General features: G+C 35.7%; 1 protein-coding gene across 5 annotated transcripts in view; it reads right to left on the minus strand.

The window, feature by feature from the left end:
• Window positions 1-797: 797 nt before the first annotated feature.
• MGAT4C (MGAT4 family member C) overlaps window positions 798-16,899 on the minus strand; it is a 912,166-nt gene continuing 896,064 nt past the window's right edge. For all 5 annotated transcript variants that reach the window (XM_025402523.1, XM_025402522.1, XM_025402521.1 and 2 more), the window contains 3 exons: window positions 10,631-10,783; window positions 5,082-5,229; window positions 798-1,970 (listed from right to left, as the gene is read on the minus strand). In XM_025402523.1, the coding sequence (XP_025258308.1) occupies window positions 829-1,970; window positions 5,082-5,229; window positions 10,631-10,777 (1,437 nt within the window). In that variant the 5' untranslated portion in view covers window positions 10,778-10,783 and the 3' untranslated portion in view covers window positions 798-828. The remainder of the gene's footprint in view (window positions 1,971-5,081; window positions 5,230-10,630; window positions 10,784-16,899) is intronic.

Here is a 16,899-nt window from a genome sequence, read left to right on the forward strand (position 1 = left end):
TGAAAATGTCTGTACGAATGAGCTAACTACTATAGGCCTTCCCTAATTTATTCTATTAAATGTGGGTACTTAATGTAACCTGAAAATACTGAGCTTAACTATTCTTTTCTTCTTTTTTTTTTTTGCAAAAGGGAAACCAGAAAAAGACAGCTTCCCCCAGAAAATTTATCAACAATAGGTGCTCAATTAAATGTTTTTAAACAATGAACAATGTCCCCTTTCATATAAATAATCAGGGGCGAGATATTTTTAAGTCTTTTTTTTCTTTATCCATAGCCTCACTTACACAAAAAATATGTTGTAAAGACACCATTGCTATGAGGAGGTATTCATTGTAGACGTACAGAAGTCAATGGAAACCTAAGTTTACACACACAAAAAAAACAGATTATCATTCCACCCAACTGTATATTCCCACAGATGCTTAATAAAAGCTATCTGATGATATAATGAATTATCGATTCTTGAGGAAGTATATACAGTTGATGACTAATTTTCAAAAACCATCATCCAACAAACTAATTTGGTGATTTAAAATTTTTCATATTACCCTTTTGACAATCAGTTGAAATTTAAAAACTAAGAGCATTTAAAAATATAAAGGAAAATAGCATTAGCTATAGACTTATATTCAACTTCAGACGTTAAAATAAATGCAAGTGTGTATTAAGAGTAAAATTATGTCAACAGTGTATAAATGAAAACTACCAATGTAATTAATGTTTCTTTTAACATATCCCATCCATTGCTTTCCCTCCAAATGACAACGGTAGCAAAAGAGGAAACAGGAAGACCTGTTTCAGAAACTGAACATACTGGTTTAATTGGCTAAGAAGTCCAAATGCTAATACTCCTAATAATTAGCCATTCCTTTTGTGTTTTGGTGACATATATCCTCATACAATGTATATCAAATGGAATTTTTTGATTCACACCTGACATTTCAAAGTTTCCATTTTTGAATTCTCCTAGTCTTAAGTAAGTAGAACATTGTCTCCTTCGTTTGCTAGGCATAACGTTTTCCCCAACATCTAGTGCTCCATGATGCAAAATATCATTTTGTCGATCTTCTGTTCCAGTATTTACTTTAATTTTTTTAATTATAATTGGGTTTTCAAATACAATCACAAAAACATCTCCTGTTGAAGGTGGTTTCCCCCAAAAGTACTCGTCAACACTACTGTAAGCCTTGCTTGCTTCATAATTTTCAAACACATTCATGTTGGTGTACAGACTTGCAGGGGGGTTATCAGGAATGTCAAATGACTCCTCTTCAAAATCATCATCCTTTAGCTTATTCTCTGTCCCTTTGTATGATGAATAATAGCCCATGTGCTGAAAGAGAGATGGTTTAAAACGGATCACATTTTTCTGAGCCAACAGACCCCGGAAATGAGTCAATAGCCAATCACAAGGCATTTCTTGATAAAACATTAATAAAAAATGTGCCAAACGTGGGAGATCATGAGAATGATAGAGTTTACCAATGTAGCCAAGCTTAGAGAATTCAAGAGTTACCCAGTAAGTTCCTTCTAGGGATGCAATGACTTTCTTGATGGCAGTTAAGAAATTTTTTGAACACCGAACATCATCTTCAAGCATTACATAATAGTCAGAAGTATTGGCACAAAAATTAAGCAGAAAAGCATAATCTACGTTTTGCTTTGAACGAAATTTGACTCTATCTTCTGGATCATTGTAATTTCTTTTAAGGCCATCCAGGATTGGGTAATACTCCTCTGGGGCATGTATAACCATTAATCTTCCTGCAATAATATGGTGCGCAAATTTCTGTGTAATATCCTGGACCATGGCATCACGCCAGGAAGAATTAAAGTCTGCTAGGTGAACCACCACTGAAATTTCCTTCAGTTCTTCGTAACTGGACTGCTCAAAAATTGACTTAATTGTCTCAAGTAAATAGTTTCCTTTTTTTCGCTTTACTGAAGAAAGTCCAATTGTAAGATACCCTGCAAAAAAGATTTCAGAAAGAATACAAATGTGAACTAGAAATACAGAAAAAGAAAAAGAGAGAAGATATTTATTCCTTAGCCTTGCTGCTTATTATGTATTAAGTAAATATAGTAAATGACTATGCACAGAACATTTTATGATTAAAGTAATAAGCTAAATATATAAAGGCTGTAAGTGCTTGATACATAATTTATATTTTCTATGAAAAATAAATAGCATCTTAAGCATAATAATATATGAGTCCTATTACTGTGAACATTTATTGATGAAATTGTAAAACGAAATGGTTTTAAGTGTTCTGCAGCTTAATATCCTTATATATGCCCACTAGAGAAGGTAGACAGGTATTTAGATAGCATGCAAGTTCCTTTTAAAAATAAAGTAAATAAAATGCTTTTTCTCTTTTGCAAAAAGAGAAGAGTATTCACAGTTAAGGCTGACAAACTAGTTTCAAATGATACAAAATAAAAATAAGGGTAAGTCTTTCAATCATCTTTAAATTTTTTATACAACACCTCATATATTTTCAGTTTTCTTTTTTTTTTTTTGCTCTCATTATCTTGTACTAGACTTCATAATTGGACTTCACAATTTTATCCTGAAATGCACTTAGTATATTAATTAGAAAGCAAACAATATTATAAGACACATTCAAAAAACTTTAATGCTACATTGTTCCAAGACACAAGCATCACTTAAAAAAATTTTTGAAACACAGTTTATAGTAATGTTGCTTGAATAAATTTTTATTCAGACATTTAAAATCTAAAATTAGGAATTAGATATATTTAGAGAATAAAATAAAACCCTGAGAAAAGACAGCTCTCCTCTGAGAAGGGTTAGAAGTCTTTCTATTGAAATATTTTTTAAAGCTCATTCCCATATGAATCAGAATTGAATAACATTTCTAAGCCACTATTTAGAAAATGGGGAAATCTATATACAACAAGATCATTGTTTTAATACAGGCACCTGTATAATGTGGTTTGTATGATACTGAAAAAAGTCCCATTCAAAAAAAGAATTCTTACTAGTTCATCAGAGAGGTTGTGATTTACACATTTCATTTAAATACCTTGGCCTACAACTCAGACTTCTATTGAAACACAATATGTTATCTAGTACCGTTAAACTTGAAGCCACCAAACTTCATTAATAATAATAGTCAATGCTTATGAAATACTGTCTACATAAGAGGCAGGAGTTTGGGCATTTTATCTGTAATATGCATCTTAAATGTTCAAAACTCTCTTTTGGGGTAGGTTTGCTATTACCATCATTCTGCTTTACAGATGAGGACACTAGGTCATGGTGAGATGATGTGACTCATGCAAAGTGGTACACTTAGTAGGTGATGTTGTGTCAGGATTCAAACTGTCCCACTCTTTTATCCTCTGTGTTACATTGCTTCTGGTAGAAAGCAGTTGGCATGTGTGCCAATAAACATTGGTAAATTTAGCACGGGAAAGGGAAATCAGTAATGTTCAAGCCAAGGTGGTGTAACAGAGATGAAAAATGAATGGCAGTCTTAGACAATTAGAAAGAAGCCTAAGAACAGTAGACATTTCAAATGGTATAATGAAAGGAAATGAGATCTAAAGAAATCTAAATTAATTTAACAATTTCCTCAACCTAGTGATAACAAATACGCTCACATAAACAAGTCTTAAAAGAGAGGCCAATTTTTGTGGTCTCCACATAATTTATTAAGATCATGATAGCACTGTATTTTATTCTAAGATTCATGGTTTTTGTTTTTGTTTCTTTGAAATGGAGTCTCGCTCTGTCGCCCAGGATGGAACGCAGTCCCACCTCCCAGGTTCAGGCGATTCTGGTGTTTCGGCCTCCTCAGCCTCCCGAGTAGCTGGAATTACAGGTGTACACGACCATGCCCAGCTAATTTTTGTATTTTTAGTAAAGAAAGGGTTTCACTATGTTGGCCAGGCTGGTCTTGAACTCCTGGCCTCAAGTGATTCACTTTCCTTGGCCTCCCAAAGTGCTGTGATTACAGGCATGAGCCACCAAACCCAGCCTAAGATTTATATTTTACTCATTGAAACATTTAAAAATCAGGCTGCATATTGCAATCAATAGCATTATAATTAAAATTGGTAATGCTTATACTTTCTTAGTGGTATGCTAACTAGATAATGGTACTTTTTGTAAGCTATGGTGTCTTAGAAATGTAGTATGTCATTTCTTGGCTCTCTCTCTTTCTCTCTCTCTCTCTCTATATATATATATATATATATATTTTTTTTTACCAGATTGTAGTGTGTTCAATAGTTTCCTCCAAAAATTCATGTCTACCTGGAACCTCAGAATGTAATTTTATTAGTAAATTTGATCTTTGCAGCTATAATTAGTTAAGGATCTTGAGATGCAATAATTCTGGATTTAGATGTGGACCCTAAAATCAGTAACTTGTCTCTTTATAAAAAGAGGAAAAGACACAGAAAGACAAAGAGAAGGCCACTGATGATGGAGGCAGGAATTGGAGTGATGCTGCAAAGCCAAAGAGTACCAGAAGCGAAGCCACCAGAAGCTGAAAGAGGCAAGGATTCTCCCTTAGAACTTTTGGAGGGAGGAAGTGAGGCCCTGCCAGCACCTTGATTTCAACCTCTGGCTTCCAGAACCATGAGAGAATACATTGCTCTTTTTTTAAAGCCAGTCACTTTGTGGTAATTCGTTATGGCAGACCTAGGAAACTAAAACACTGAGTTTCATTAATTAGAAAGTTGCGGCAAGTCATAAAACCAAACTGTTAGAGGTTAGAAAACGTAGCAATATGAACATAGCAATTTTTAAAAGTTACCTTCTAAATTTTAAAGTAAATTGATTTTTTTCTAGTCACTCTATAACATCCTACAACAAAATCTCAAAAGACTCACGATTAGGCATTTTATTTAATTTTTTTGTTATTAAGGGTATTGGGTCAGTGAGTATAGTAGTTGACAATTTGTGAAGAAACATCGAAGTTTTCTCCAAATAATTTATTATATGAGTAAAGCCCTTAAGCCTTTTTACTATACATGTGAAACAAATTATTATTATTTTAATGCAAAATATTTTTTGTATTCTTTATTTAAATGTTTAAGGATACTTACGCTTTCTTTGTAAAGGTGTGGCAGCTAGGTAGCGATAGGTGACGTTTATGGCTCCTGAGAAATTAGACAAATCCTTAAAAGTATGAACATAGCGTTCTGAATTCAGTTGATGTGTGGATGTTTCCCTTATAAGTTGTTTGTCTCCTTCCTAAATGCCAAGAAAGAGGCAAGAAAAATACATAAATAATAGATGGTCATGGATTAAATAAAGTTTCTTTTTTACACAATAAATGTATGACTACAATATATAGTATGCAGGGTTATATAAATCCCAATTACTGACATCATAAGCTGTAGCTCATCATCACTCACCTCATTTTTTACCTGGAGGTTGTGCTCCAGTAGCTTGCTCGCCTATTTTATTGTATATACAATTACACTTGTTTTTCTACAGGACACATTAATAATGGCAATCTATTAAAAAAAAGAATTGCTACATGAAAACTCCCACTGCCATTATGCTACTTTTCAAATTTTTGACAATCATTTAGGGATCTCAAAATTGACAGTAACCTATTTTATAGTTTAATCTAAGGCTAGTTCCTACCATATTGCCTGATTTACTCTTCTTCAAGCACTCTCAGATAAAAAGATCACAGTGTCTCCATGATTATAAAACTATAGGAATGATTAGGAAGATGCAGTAGTGGACATAATATTTGCATTTTGGATACTTTATTAAATAAGTCACTTATGTGGCTACTATCTATCTGTTGAGAAGAGCTAGTTATGGGTGATATGGCAGTAATTTTTTTCATATGTCCTAAAGTAACCTCAAATAGGACACATTTGCACCAAATTAAGGTAATGTGTAGAGATCCAAGACTAATATTTCTCATGATAGTTTGTGTGTGTGTGTGTGAGAGAGAGATTCTATTGGATGTAATGCCCAATCCTTTCATATTTTAGATCCATTTTATTTATTTGGTGTTGGATTTTGCATGTCATTAAATCTTCAGGAAGGTTTATAGTCAAGAAAACATATTCATATTCAGATTAAAATATGTCCTTTACTCATTAATTGCCCTTCTTTGATATAAGCTAAATGGTAAATTTTAATTATCTAATCATCATTTGATCAAGCCTTTATTGGTCATACACTATTAGGAAAATGACTATTTGTTTGACTCGTATGTGATTTACTAGAATTGGTAGAATACGTTTGAGAACAACCTAATTAGAAAGAAATGTTTCTCTCTCTCTCTCTCTTTTTTTTTTTTTTTTCCCCAAAATGTGCACTCTACTATGTGGTTTTATTCATTTATTTTAATCAATTTTTTTTTGAGATGGAGTCTGGATCTGTTGCCCAGGCTGGAGTGCAGTGGCATGATCTTGACTCACTGCAGCCTCCGCCTCCTGGGTTCAAGCCATTCTCCTGCCTCAGTCTCCCAAGTAGCTGGGATTACAGGCACACATCACAATGCCCAGCTAATTTTAGTATTTTTTAGTAGAGACTACGTTTCGTCATGTTGGCTAGGCTGGTCTCAATCTCCTGACCTCAAGTGATCCACTCACCTCGGCCTCCCAAAGTGCTGGGATTGTAGGTGTGAGCCAGCGCACCTGGCCTTATGTGGATTTATTTTATTCAGTATAGAAAGTCAAGCTAGGCATGTGCTAGCTATTAAGACTATAGAGAAAGTAAATGGATTAAATAACTTTGGTCCTGCTATTTTTTTTCTGTGGTCAAAATGTTAACTAAAGCCTTGTTCTAAAAAATTAGACAAAGCTCAATATAAGTTTTACAACGAAAACATTCAATACTTCGCATCAATCTCAAGTGCCAGTGAAAAAGATGACTGACTCAAACTTTCAAATCTATGGCCAGACGTGACTATTCTTCGAATGAAAACTGAAAGTAGGGATCTTAACTACAGGCTTCCAATATGGTCCTTACTAAATCAAGATTCATTCTGAATATCTTTTCTGTATATCCAGTTATGTTTATAAATCTAAATTTGGTATTTAATAGTGTATTTCTCTATTTTATACTGCCTCTGATAATCTGGACCAAGAAATACTTTAGTCCTTTATAAAGTTCACAATGTGTAAAAGTGTGACTTTGTGTGGCTTTTACACAATGCCGTGGGTAAAAGCCATAAACTTTCAAAGTACTTGAGATTAAATCTTAGATTCTAAATTACTTAGAAATATACTAATTGACTATCCACTGAATTCTGATTATTTTAAGTTCTTTATACATATATATTTTCATTGGTGTCTACCTGCAAACCTATAAAACATCATTAAAGTTTAAAATAAACAAATTTAGAACTGCCAAAAAGTAACTAGTGACTCAGTTTAGTATCATTAATAGTAATGTAGTGGTGTACATAATTAATAATGTCTGGAAGAAATTTCTATAAAAAGTACAGTACTTACAGCACATTTTACCATTCTGTTCTTAGTTGATGTTACATTCTAAAGTAGGTGCAGGATATTGAATATCTCTTTAAAAATTCTATCCTGAACACATAAAATCTAGAAATTTTGTGTTATAAGATGGAGTGCATTCAGCCTGATTTAAGGACATAACAGAATATAAAAAGAAATGGAACTTATATGAAATCACTTTATTAAATTCTCAAGAACAAGCTTTTTTCACTTTTCAGCATAAATAAATAATGCAACTTTTACCTGAGTCAGCCTTGTTGGCTGCTTTCCAGAGGCATCTACCTGAACAGTCAGGGTCTCCCTGGATACCTTCTTTCTGTAGCTACTATGCTGTAGCATATTTCTCAGTAATAAGACAAGGCTTTATGACAATCATTTTCTGGAAGGGAATGCAATTCAATGAACTAGCTACAGACTAAATATATACCCTTGTGGCTACTTTGAAGATGTTCACAGCCAAGAGGCTAAGTTGATTGGGCATGCAGTGTCTCTTCTACTTAGTTTGCCTTTTAACGGTGTTTGTCTCTTATACTAAGCACAGCTTCCTTTTTCACTTAAAGGCACATATATCTCTAATACATAAGCAAATAAGCTAAACTGCTAATATGCCTAGGGTTTCAGGCCACAAATGGATTTTCTAACAAAAAGAGGAGAATAGAATGTGTTAACTAACTCCAGAGACCTTGCTTGTCCTAACTATCCACCTGATATCTCCAAGTTAGAAGTATTATTTCCCAGTGTTTAAAAAGGAAGACAAAAAAGAAAGATCTACTAATGTCTGTGCTTAGCAAATTGCATATTTTTATTAGCAAATTGTGATAATCGGGAAGAAAGAAGAAAAATGAGTTCAGATAATTTTATGAAAAAATGAAATAAACACAGGTAAAAGATCAAAAGGGAGATGTGTTAAAAAGAAATTGCATTATATTCTTGGAGGAGGCCAGTTTCCCATGGATATTATTCAATTTTAGAAGAATAATTATAATGCACTTTAATATTAATCATTGAAAAATTTTCAATTTATAGCCTTGAAGCAAAATTCAGCTAAAATGCAATTTGGTTAAAAAACATCAGTCAGTAAATAGTAAATTGTTAAATAATAAAAATACTATCATCAAACGTAGAAAAGGGGTGAGTGCTGGAATTTAGCAATCATTTTAACTCATTTTTTCCAACTTTTGTAAGTATTTTAAAATAATAACTTTTAAAAGCTAAGAAGCAATCTGTTTTCTGCACCTGGACTGATTTGCAAATTTGAGTAGATATATTCCTAATACAATCAGAGAAATTTCATTGAGAAAGTAGCTTTAGTGGAAGAGCTGCTTCATTAAATCATACTATCTACATTTGATGGCTAGGACCAATGTTTAGATAGCACTGTAAAAATTTGCAAAACAGGAAAATAGCATTTTAGTTTCTAATTGACATATACTCTACTACTTCTTACTCATTTTACAGTGAATTTAAACAGGTTCTATTTCAAAAGACACAAGGGCGTTTTGCACATTCAATGGTCCTTTGGGTTTGTTGAAAGTGAAAGATTAAAATTGCACTGGAAACTGCCTTTTAAATTCAATGAGTCATTGGACATAGCAAGCCTCCAACCAATAACATGTGTTTGATTTACAAGATTTTATTTACTTCTACCTGTAGACACAGAATCAAAAATATATTTTTATTATAAAATTGAATCATTAATCAAGAGAATCTCTAGTGAACTTGTGATCTTTCATTATCTTAAGAAAAAAATAGCAAGAACACATGGGCCTTGTTCTGTTGTCCTTACTATATCTCATATAACTAATAGGTTTTAAAAATATTCAAAAAAGCATAACGTTAGTATGTTTCTCCTATTTGCTAAGTTTGCCTAAATGATGCCTACTCAAATCCTGTTTAATCTTTGGTGATTTCAACCATTGTGCATCGAATGTGTAGAGAAACACGAAGGGTCCACAACATCAGAACCGCTATTTGAAGACAAAAAGCCTAGGCAAAGTCAAAATCTAGGATTCTGGCACAATTTCACCATCAAGGAACAGAGCTAAAGGATGCAAGATGTTTTACAGAGGACTTCTTAGGAATATCTGTACCAACCAAAAAATATGGTTGGATCATAGGATATAGCATAGTATCTGGCAAACAATAGTTAATAAATCATCTAAAGTTTTTTTTTTTTTTGGAAATACTCTGTCTCTTTTAAGACACTAATTTAAACTCTCAGCATTTTTGCATGTGAAAATCACTTTTTAGTTCCTGTTAGTTGTAAAGGTTTTGATTTCTGAAATATGTAAACTGTAATCAGGTTTTGATTTTCTGAAATCTATAAATATTAATAATAACATACAAATTAGGACAGATATTTTTGGCTCCATTAAGACAGAAAAAGTGAATAGCAATAATGTCTATATTAATCTTATCAGACATGAAATGATGTGACAATAACAATACGAAAAAAAGTCAAAACTAGCACATTAATTTTTCATAATTAGTCAGAATAAGCCCTTTTGCATATTGTCATATTTTCCCTAAAAAAAGTATTCATATGTAATCACCTACCAATATTTGGCATCTCATTCTAACTACTGAATAATTTACACATCAATATCTTTATCTCTTGAGATCTTTTCAGTGGGTATAAATATAAAACAGAGTGGCCATCTAGGTCTATTCAAAATCCAAACAAGATATTACACATTGTAATAAAATATTACTTATACAAATAGCACAATTAAGAAGCATTGTTAATTAGACAATGGAATTTTGAAAATTTCAGTGATAATATAGAAAAGTAGAGGAAGCAAGGAGTAATACTTTTAAGCAGATTTTGTTCATTCTATACATTTCAAATGGAAAACCCAAAATCTTAATGGTTCCACATAATATTAATTCTGCATAGTGATGATAGCTAACTTATTTGTAATTATATGTACACACTTGGAGCACAAACTAAACAGCATTAAAAATATTGGAAAATAATTCAATACAAGTGTAATGTTGATGTATGGTTAATATAAAAAATAGACAATATACATGTTATAATTTTGCTCAAACTAAGTCTTCTCCAATAGCTTGAGACTGAAGTTAGGTTACAGTGGGACTATTTCTTGTTTGACTTATGCCTTATTTTGAAGAAAAGACAATTAACCTCCAAAACTTACCAGAACATAGCTATCTTCAATGTACAAGTTCATAAAAAGGAGAAAAATGACAAGAACTCCCAAGAATGACACTGTAGAACGTTTTCGCAGGCATCTCATTTTATCAAGTATTTCAAAAATATGTTTCATTTGATGAAATTTAAACATTCTCTTCTGTGGAAAAGAGGCACAGAATTACTAGCAGTTGGTTTTGGATGAAAATATTTCTTTATCAGATATATAAAAGTCAGGTCCTTGTAAAATCTTATCTTTCAAATGTTTGAATTAAAATTCTGTTCCCAATTTCAAACATAAGTTTGGCACAGATCATTAATTAATATGTAAACATAAGATCAATGCAGTGGTTTATATTAATGTGAATAAATAAAAATTAAAAGCAAGCCTCATAGTTACTGATGAAAAAAAGATGAACTTTGGTCATAACAATGTAAAAAAACAGGCCTCTGATGAGAAACAGTACAAAAGCCCAATAGAAAAACAGTCAAGTCCACTGTCATCAGTGAGGTATAACTGTAAGGTAATATTTACCTCTCCTATTGTAGCATAATGAAAATGAAAAAAAGCAGAATTATGGACCTAATACTAATCTCAGAATAGATGTCAACTGAAAATATTTAACTGGGAATCTGGGTGGAGTAAAGAAAAGTGACAAAGAAGTTAAGGTTGTGGGGTAAATCCAAACATATGTTTGAAAGCTTCTGGGTTACAATTGCTTTGCTTATTTTTCCAATAATTCTTGTTAAATCAGGGCGAATCTTATAGTATTATATTAACATTTCCTTGATATCTACTAATTAGTAGTTTAGCTGTTTGAAATAATTCATGTACTACACAAAGGCAAAATGAGTCAGAACGATTTGTGAAAACCTAATTTAAAAAATTTTACTCTTTTCTATTTTGTATTATTTTCCAACCAAAAATTCCTTTACATTATTCACCGTTTTATAAAAAAGTATAAACATATCTGAAGTGCTCGACGAAGTAGAAAAATCACAATTTGTCTAAAATCAGCACATTGATAACCTGAAAATAGAGCCACTTAGAGTTGTGTAATGAATCTCCTTGGGTTTATCTTTATGAAGAAGTATTTATGTGTAAGGAAGACTTTAGAAAGTGAAAAATGTTTGTCCCCTATAATCTTAGAACTATGCCTAGAACATAGCTGGCAAATCTTCTCTTCAATGAATTAATGCAAGGGAGAATTCATGGGTCCTTATAAATTATAGTAAAAATATTAAAAATTAGAAGAAAGTCTTAATATATGTGAAGAACAAAATAATTCTAAAAAATAAAGAATTATGAAAATGTTATACCTATTACTGTCCATTTTCTTTGATCATATTTTTCTTAAGGGTTATTTTTCTTACTAATTTGTAGAAATTGTAAAGATACATATAAATATGCAAACATAGATGCACATAAATGTATATCCTGAGGATTTGGGTGATATATAACATTTCAAATAGTATGAGAACTGGTAAATAATGCTTTGGAGGCAATATCGTAGTTCTGTTATGGGATCTTCAGAGTGTTGCTTTTCTGATCAGAAACCTCTGTGACTGGTGGCATCCTGCCAAAGTTCTCGTCCTCTATCCAGGAAGAATGAGGTATCCAGACAAGTGGAGGGTGAGCAAGATGAAGAGGAGCTTTATTGAGTGTTAGAACCGCTCAGATGAGACTCGCAGTGGGTAGGTCCTCTCTGTCGACAGGTCGACCTGTCAAGTTTTTAGCACTTAGTAGAGAGGGTAGTTCCTCTCTGTTTCTGGTTGATCCATCCTCTTCTCAGCAGACAAGGTAGCCCTTCTCTGCAGGTGACCACCCCATCATCTCTCCATCCTCTCCGCTCTGGCTGAACCTGGGGCTTTTATGGGCCTCAGAGGGGAGGAAGCACATGTCAACTGATCCATGGACAACCATGGGCGTGTTCAGAAAAGGCACCACAAGTTCCCAGTCTGGTCTGCAGGACTGGCAGTCTGGCCTCCAGGCTTCAGGCCTTTACTGGCCTGAAGGTGGGGCTTCACTGGGGACCCACCCTGTTTCCCCTACAGAAGTCTGTCTGCCTCCCAGTACTGTCCATAGCCTCCAGGCTGCTCACACCAATGGGCACCTGCAGGTCAGTGACAAGACACCCTCAGCACCCTCCTTGGTTATCCTTTCCACACTCATGGGTGCCCAAAGCCTGGAGGGTGCTGAGATAAGTGGCTGGCATGTCAACACTGCCCAGAGCTGACATTACAGGCATAAGTCTGAGATGTTGCGCCTTGGGGGAACTCAGTTTCTAGGCATGGTGGCTCATGCCTCAAATCCCAGCTTTTAGGGGGGGCAGAGGTAAGAAGATAGCTTGAGCCTAGGAGTATGAGACCTGCCTGGGCAATATAGTGAGACCCCATTCTCCACAAAAAGGAAAAATTTTACTTCACAGTTTCCAGGTGAGATTTCATCAGAGCAGGTCCTGGAAGTTTCCACCATCCTGATGACAATATGGCAGGGGTGGTGACCACCAAGACATCTTCAGAAGTGGCCCTACCTTTTCAAAGAGCAGACAAAGGCACCACCAGCCACATACATTTCTGGCCAGAAAAGCAACACCCCAAAGATCCTGTAACATTTTGGGGGCTCATCCAGGGTCTGCGGAAAGGTAAATAAAAGTGGATCTGCTTTTACTGTCCTTTTTTTGGAGTCTCTAAATTCCACAACAGTCAAAATGAAAGAAAAATATTGGACCTTTGTCAGTCAGTTAAAAGCGACTAGCACAGCTACCAGGACTCAAGACATGGAGAACAGACTTTCTGGGGAGGACATTGTCAATCCTCCATCACCCTCAGGTGTTGAGAATGTTGGCTTTGTTTCAATCCAGTTTCTTTTCATGAATATCTAGCTGTCACATAGGACTGAAAGAAAATCTTGGCGCAACTGAGGGTATCTGGCCAAGGCTACACCTTGTGTTATCCAAAGGCCTCTGGACTAACTCCAGTCTCCGAGTGCCCATTAGGGTGTTGGCACTTGGACCTCAGTTTTTCCTATCATTCTTTCTTTCTTTCTTTTGTGGTTGTCAAGGTTCCCATCTCTTCTTTATATACAATGTTAAATGTTAAAGATGTTGTTGCAAACCAGAGATATTACTGGGTAGAATGTGGAATTGGCTTAGTCATCAAAAGTATAAAATGGAAAGTTAAGAACACCACAGACAAAGCAAACTGTGCATTGGCATCTGCACATAAATTTGTGGCAAACATGTTTTTGCCATTTCCTTTGTTGTCAACTTAGTGTCAAGCACCTTGAAGTATCAAACAGAAACATGGCCTCAGGAAGAAATCTGTTCTGTGAATGTGAGGGCAAATGGTCCAAGGTCCCATATGTGCAGGCCTTCTTTGCCTTGCAGGGCAATTCGGACCTTTGTCAAGATTGTAGGATTAATTAAGCCTTCCTAGTGGACATCTCAGGAGAGGCTGCAAGAAAAAGTCCCAGGGAAATAGGGAAGCAAACCCCAGAGGTGCCTCCAGCAGGGGAAACAACCTCCTTTGCTCTTTCCTATGCGGGTTCTCTCTTAAGCTTGCCCCAGCCTAAAAATCTTTGTTTTAGGCAGGTCCCAGTCTCAACTGCTCCAATAACAGATGCCTGGTGAATATGGCACCATTAAGGTCCAGGTTCCCTTTTCAAATTAAAGGGGGTCTTGGCAAGTTTCCAGATGGTCCTGACAGGTATATAGAGGCTTTCTAGAACTTACACTAAGTGTTTGAGCTCTCCTGGAAGGATTCATATTACTTTTGAGTCAAACCCTGACCACCACTGAAAAGCAGGGAATCCTGCAAGTGGCAGAGAAGTTTGGAAATGAACTTTATATCTTATACAGGGCCACGGATGGGGAGGAGTTGGAAGAATGGCAGTACCATTGGCGGACCAGTTGGAAGAATGACAGCACCATTGGAGGACCAGTTGGAAGAATGACAGCACCATTGGAGGACCAGTTGGAAGAATGGCAGTACCACTGGAGGGCCCCAAATGAGCCCCCAATGATAAAATGAGAGAAAGGAAGAGGAAACACTTTTAGGTTTGCACACTAGAAGGCTTACAAGGGACTGGGTTCAGTCTCTCAATAGAACTGAGCGATCCATGGTAGACCAGGGATTTGATGGGAGTCACACATTTGATGGGAGTTCATCAGGGGGCTGGAGGGGCATTGGTGAAGTGTGATTCTCCATCTCCTGATTTGATTAAGGGACAGCTGGTTCTAGGGGATGAGTTAATCGCACAGGTGGGCCCTGATGTCAGGAGGGGGCTGCAGAAATGGGCTGTGGGACCAGATGGTACTTTGGAGGGCCTGCTGGGAGTGGCCACTTCAGTATTTCACAGTGGGAACCATGAGGAAATCCAGAAAAGAGAGGGGAGATACAGTAAAAAGACAGAGGCTTCCAGTAACCACCTTGTGGACTCATGGACCCCAGAGTCCCCAAGATGCATTTGTTGATTGCTGCAAATGTGGTAGGAGGGACTGTCTAGACAGCAGGAGGAGGCCAGGTAGTGGGGGCAGGCATCCCTGAGCCTGTGTAGATGGTGGCATGGGGTCCTTTCTGGGTCCCCAAAGGTGCAGACTGCAGAGAAGTCTGGATTCTGCATCTGGGAGGGCAGCTGCAGTGGCTCCTAGGGAAGGCGAGGCTCCTGCCCAAGCAGTGGCATGGGAAGTCCGGGTCAGCCTCCCTGCTGCAGCTGGCATCTTGGCAGCAGTCACTCTTGATGGGCCATTGCTACCATTAGTTCTGTCTGCAATAATGTGAAATAGAATAAAACAACAACAAAACCCCAGGATATAATTCTCAAGAGTTGACAAAGAAATACAGAAGTCCTTAGAGAATAATGATGGTCTTCTAAATTCTAACATCCAAATCCTGCAAATTGTAATCCTCCCAAATCCATTCACAATACAGAAGAGAAATTAACTTTCCATGGTGTATACCCCCAGAGTAACTATGACACAGACAATTAGCACAAACTTTAACTTTCATTTAACTGAGAACATTTACACCCAGGGTCATCAGAATAGGTGGAGAAGCCCAAACCAGAGCAAACAAAACCATAAAAAAGTAGTAGGCCAAACAGTTCCTGAAACTTATAGAGTGTTGGAGACAGTTTGTGTGTCCATAAGCCAAGTTTGTGTGTCCATCAGCCAGCAGGATAGACCTGGACATTGAAAAGAATACTCAGAGGCCAGTTGTGGTGCCTCACGCCTGTAACCTCAAAACTTTGGAAGGCTGAGGCAGGAGGAAAGCTTGAGCCCAGGACATTGAAACCACCATGGGCAACATAGTGAGACCCGGTCTTTACAAAATATAAGAAAACTAGCCAGCTCTGGTGGTGCACACCTGTAGTGCCAGCTACTTGGGTGACTGAGGCAGGAGCATTGCTTGAGTCTGGGAGGTCAAGCCTGCATGCAGTAAGCTGTAATTCTGCCACTGCACTCCAGCCTAGGCAACAGAGTAACACTCTGTTTCAAAACAAACAACAACAAAAAGAATACTCAGAAGCATATTACCTTAGTATCTGGGCCAATAATCTCTAAGCTTGTCCTAAAGAAAGCTTAACAATAAGCATCAATAGCATCAAATAATTTTACATAACTTAACTCCATACTAGTACAAAGTACAACACTCTTTAAACACATAGGACAATGTCTAGAACTTAAGAACATAAAAATTACAATATCCAGGATCCAGCAAAAATTACCATTTAAATCAAGGACAATATAGTCTATAATTAGGCTGAAACTAATCAGAGAGAAAAAAAATCAAGAAATAATTGAGATGATAGAATTAAAAGAAAAAGGATGTTAAAAAGACTATCATAAATATGTCCCATAGGTGCAAAGTAGAAGAACAATGATAATTTTAAGGACAGAAATGAAATATTTCAATAAAAACAAAAACAATTTCTAGAGATGAAAAATATGTGCGAAATGCAAATACACTGGCTAGTAGATAAGGAATAGCAGGAGAAAAGATGAGCCACTGAAGATACAACAGTAGAAATAATACAAATTAAGCACAGAGAGAGGGACAAACATCCAGCCAAACTGCTGCCTAAATTTTGAGTCACAGGAAAAGTGAGATCAAAAATGTTTTAAGGCATTAAATTTCAGAGTGTTTTCTTTGGCAACATTAGATAACTGATACAGCTATCTACAGGAAACTCATTTTAATGATAAAGACAAAAATGAGTTAATAATAAAGGGAAGGATAGGGATAAATATTAATCAAAGGAAAGCTGGACCAGAT

This window comes from Theropithecus gelada, chromosome 11, assembly GCF_003255815.1.
Source record: "Theropithecus gelada isolate Dixy chromosome 11, Tgel_1.0, whole genome shotgun sequence".
In the NCBI taxonomy this organism is placed as follows: Eukaryota; Metazoa; Chordata; class Mammalia; order Primates; family Cercopithecidae; genus Theropithecus; species Theropithecus gelada.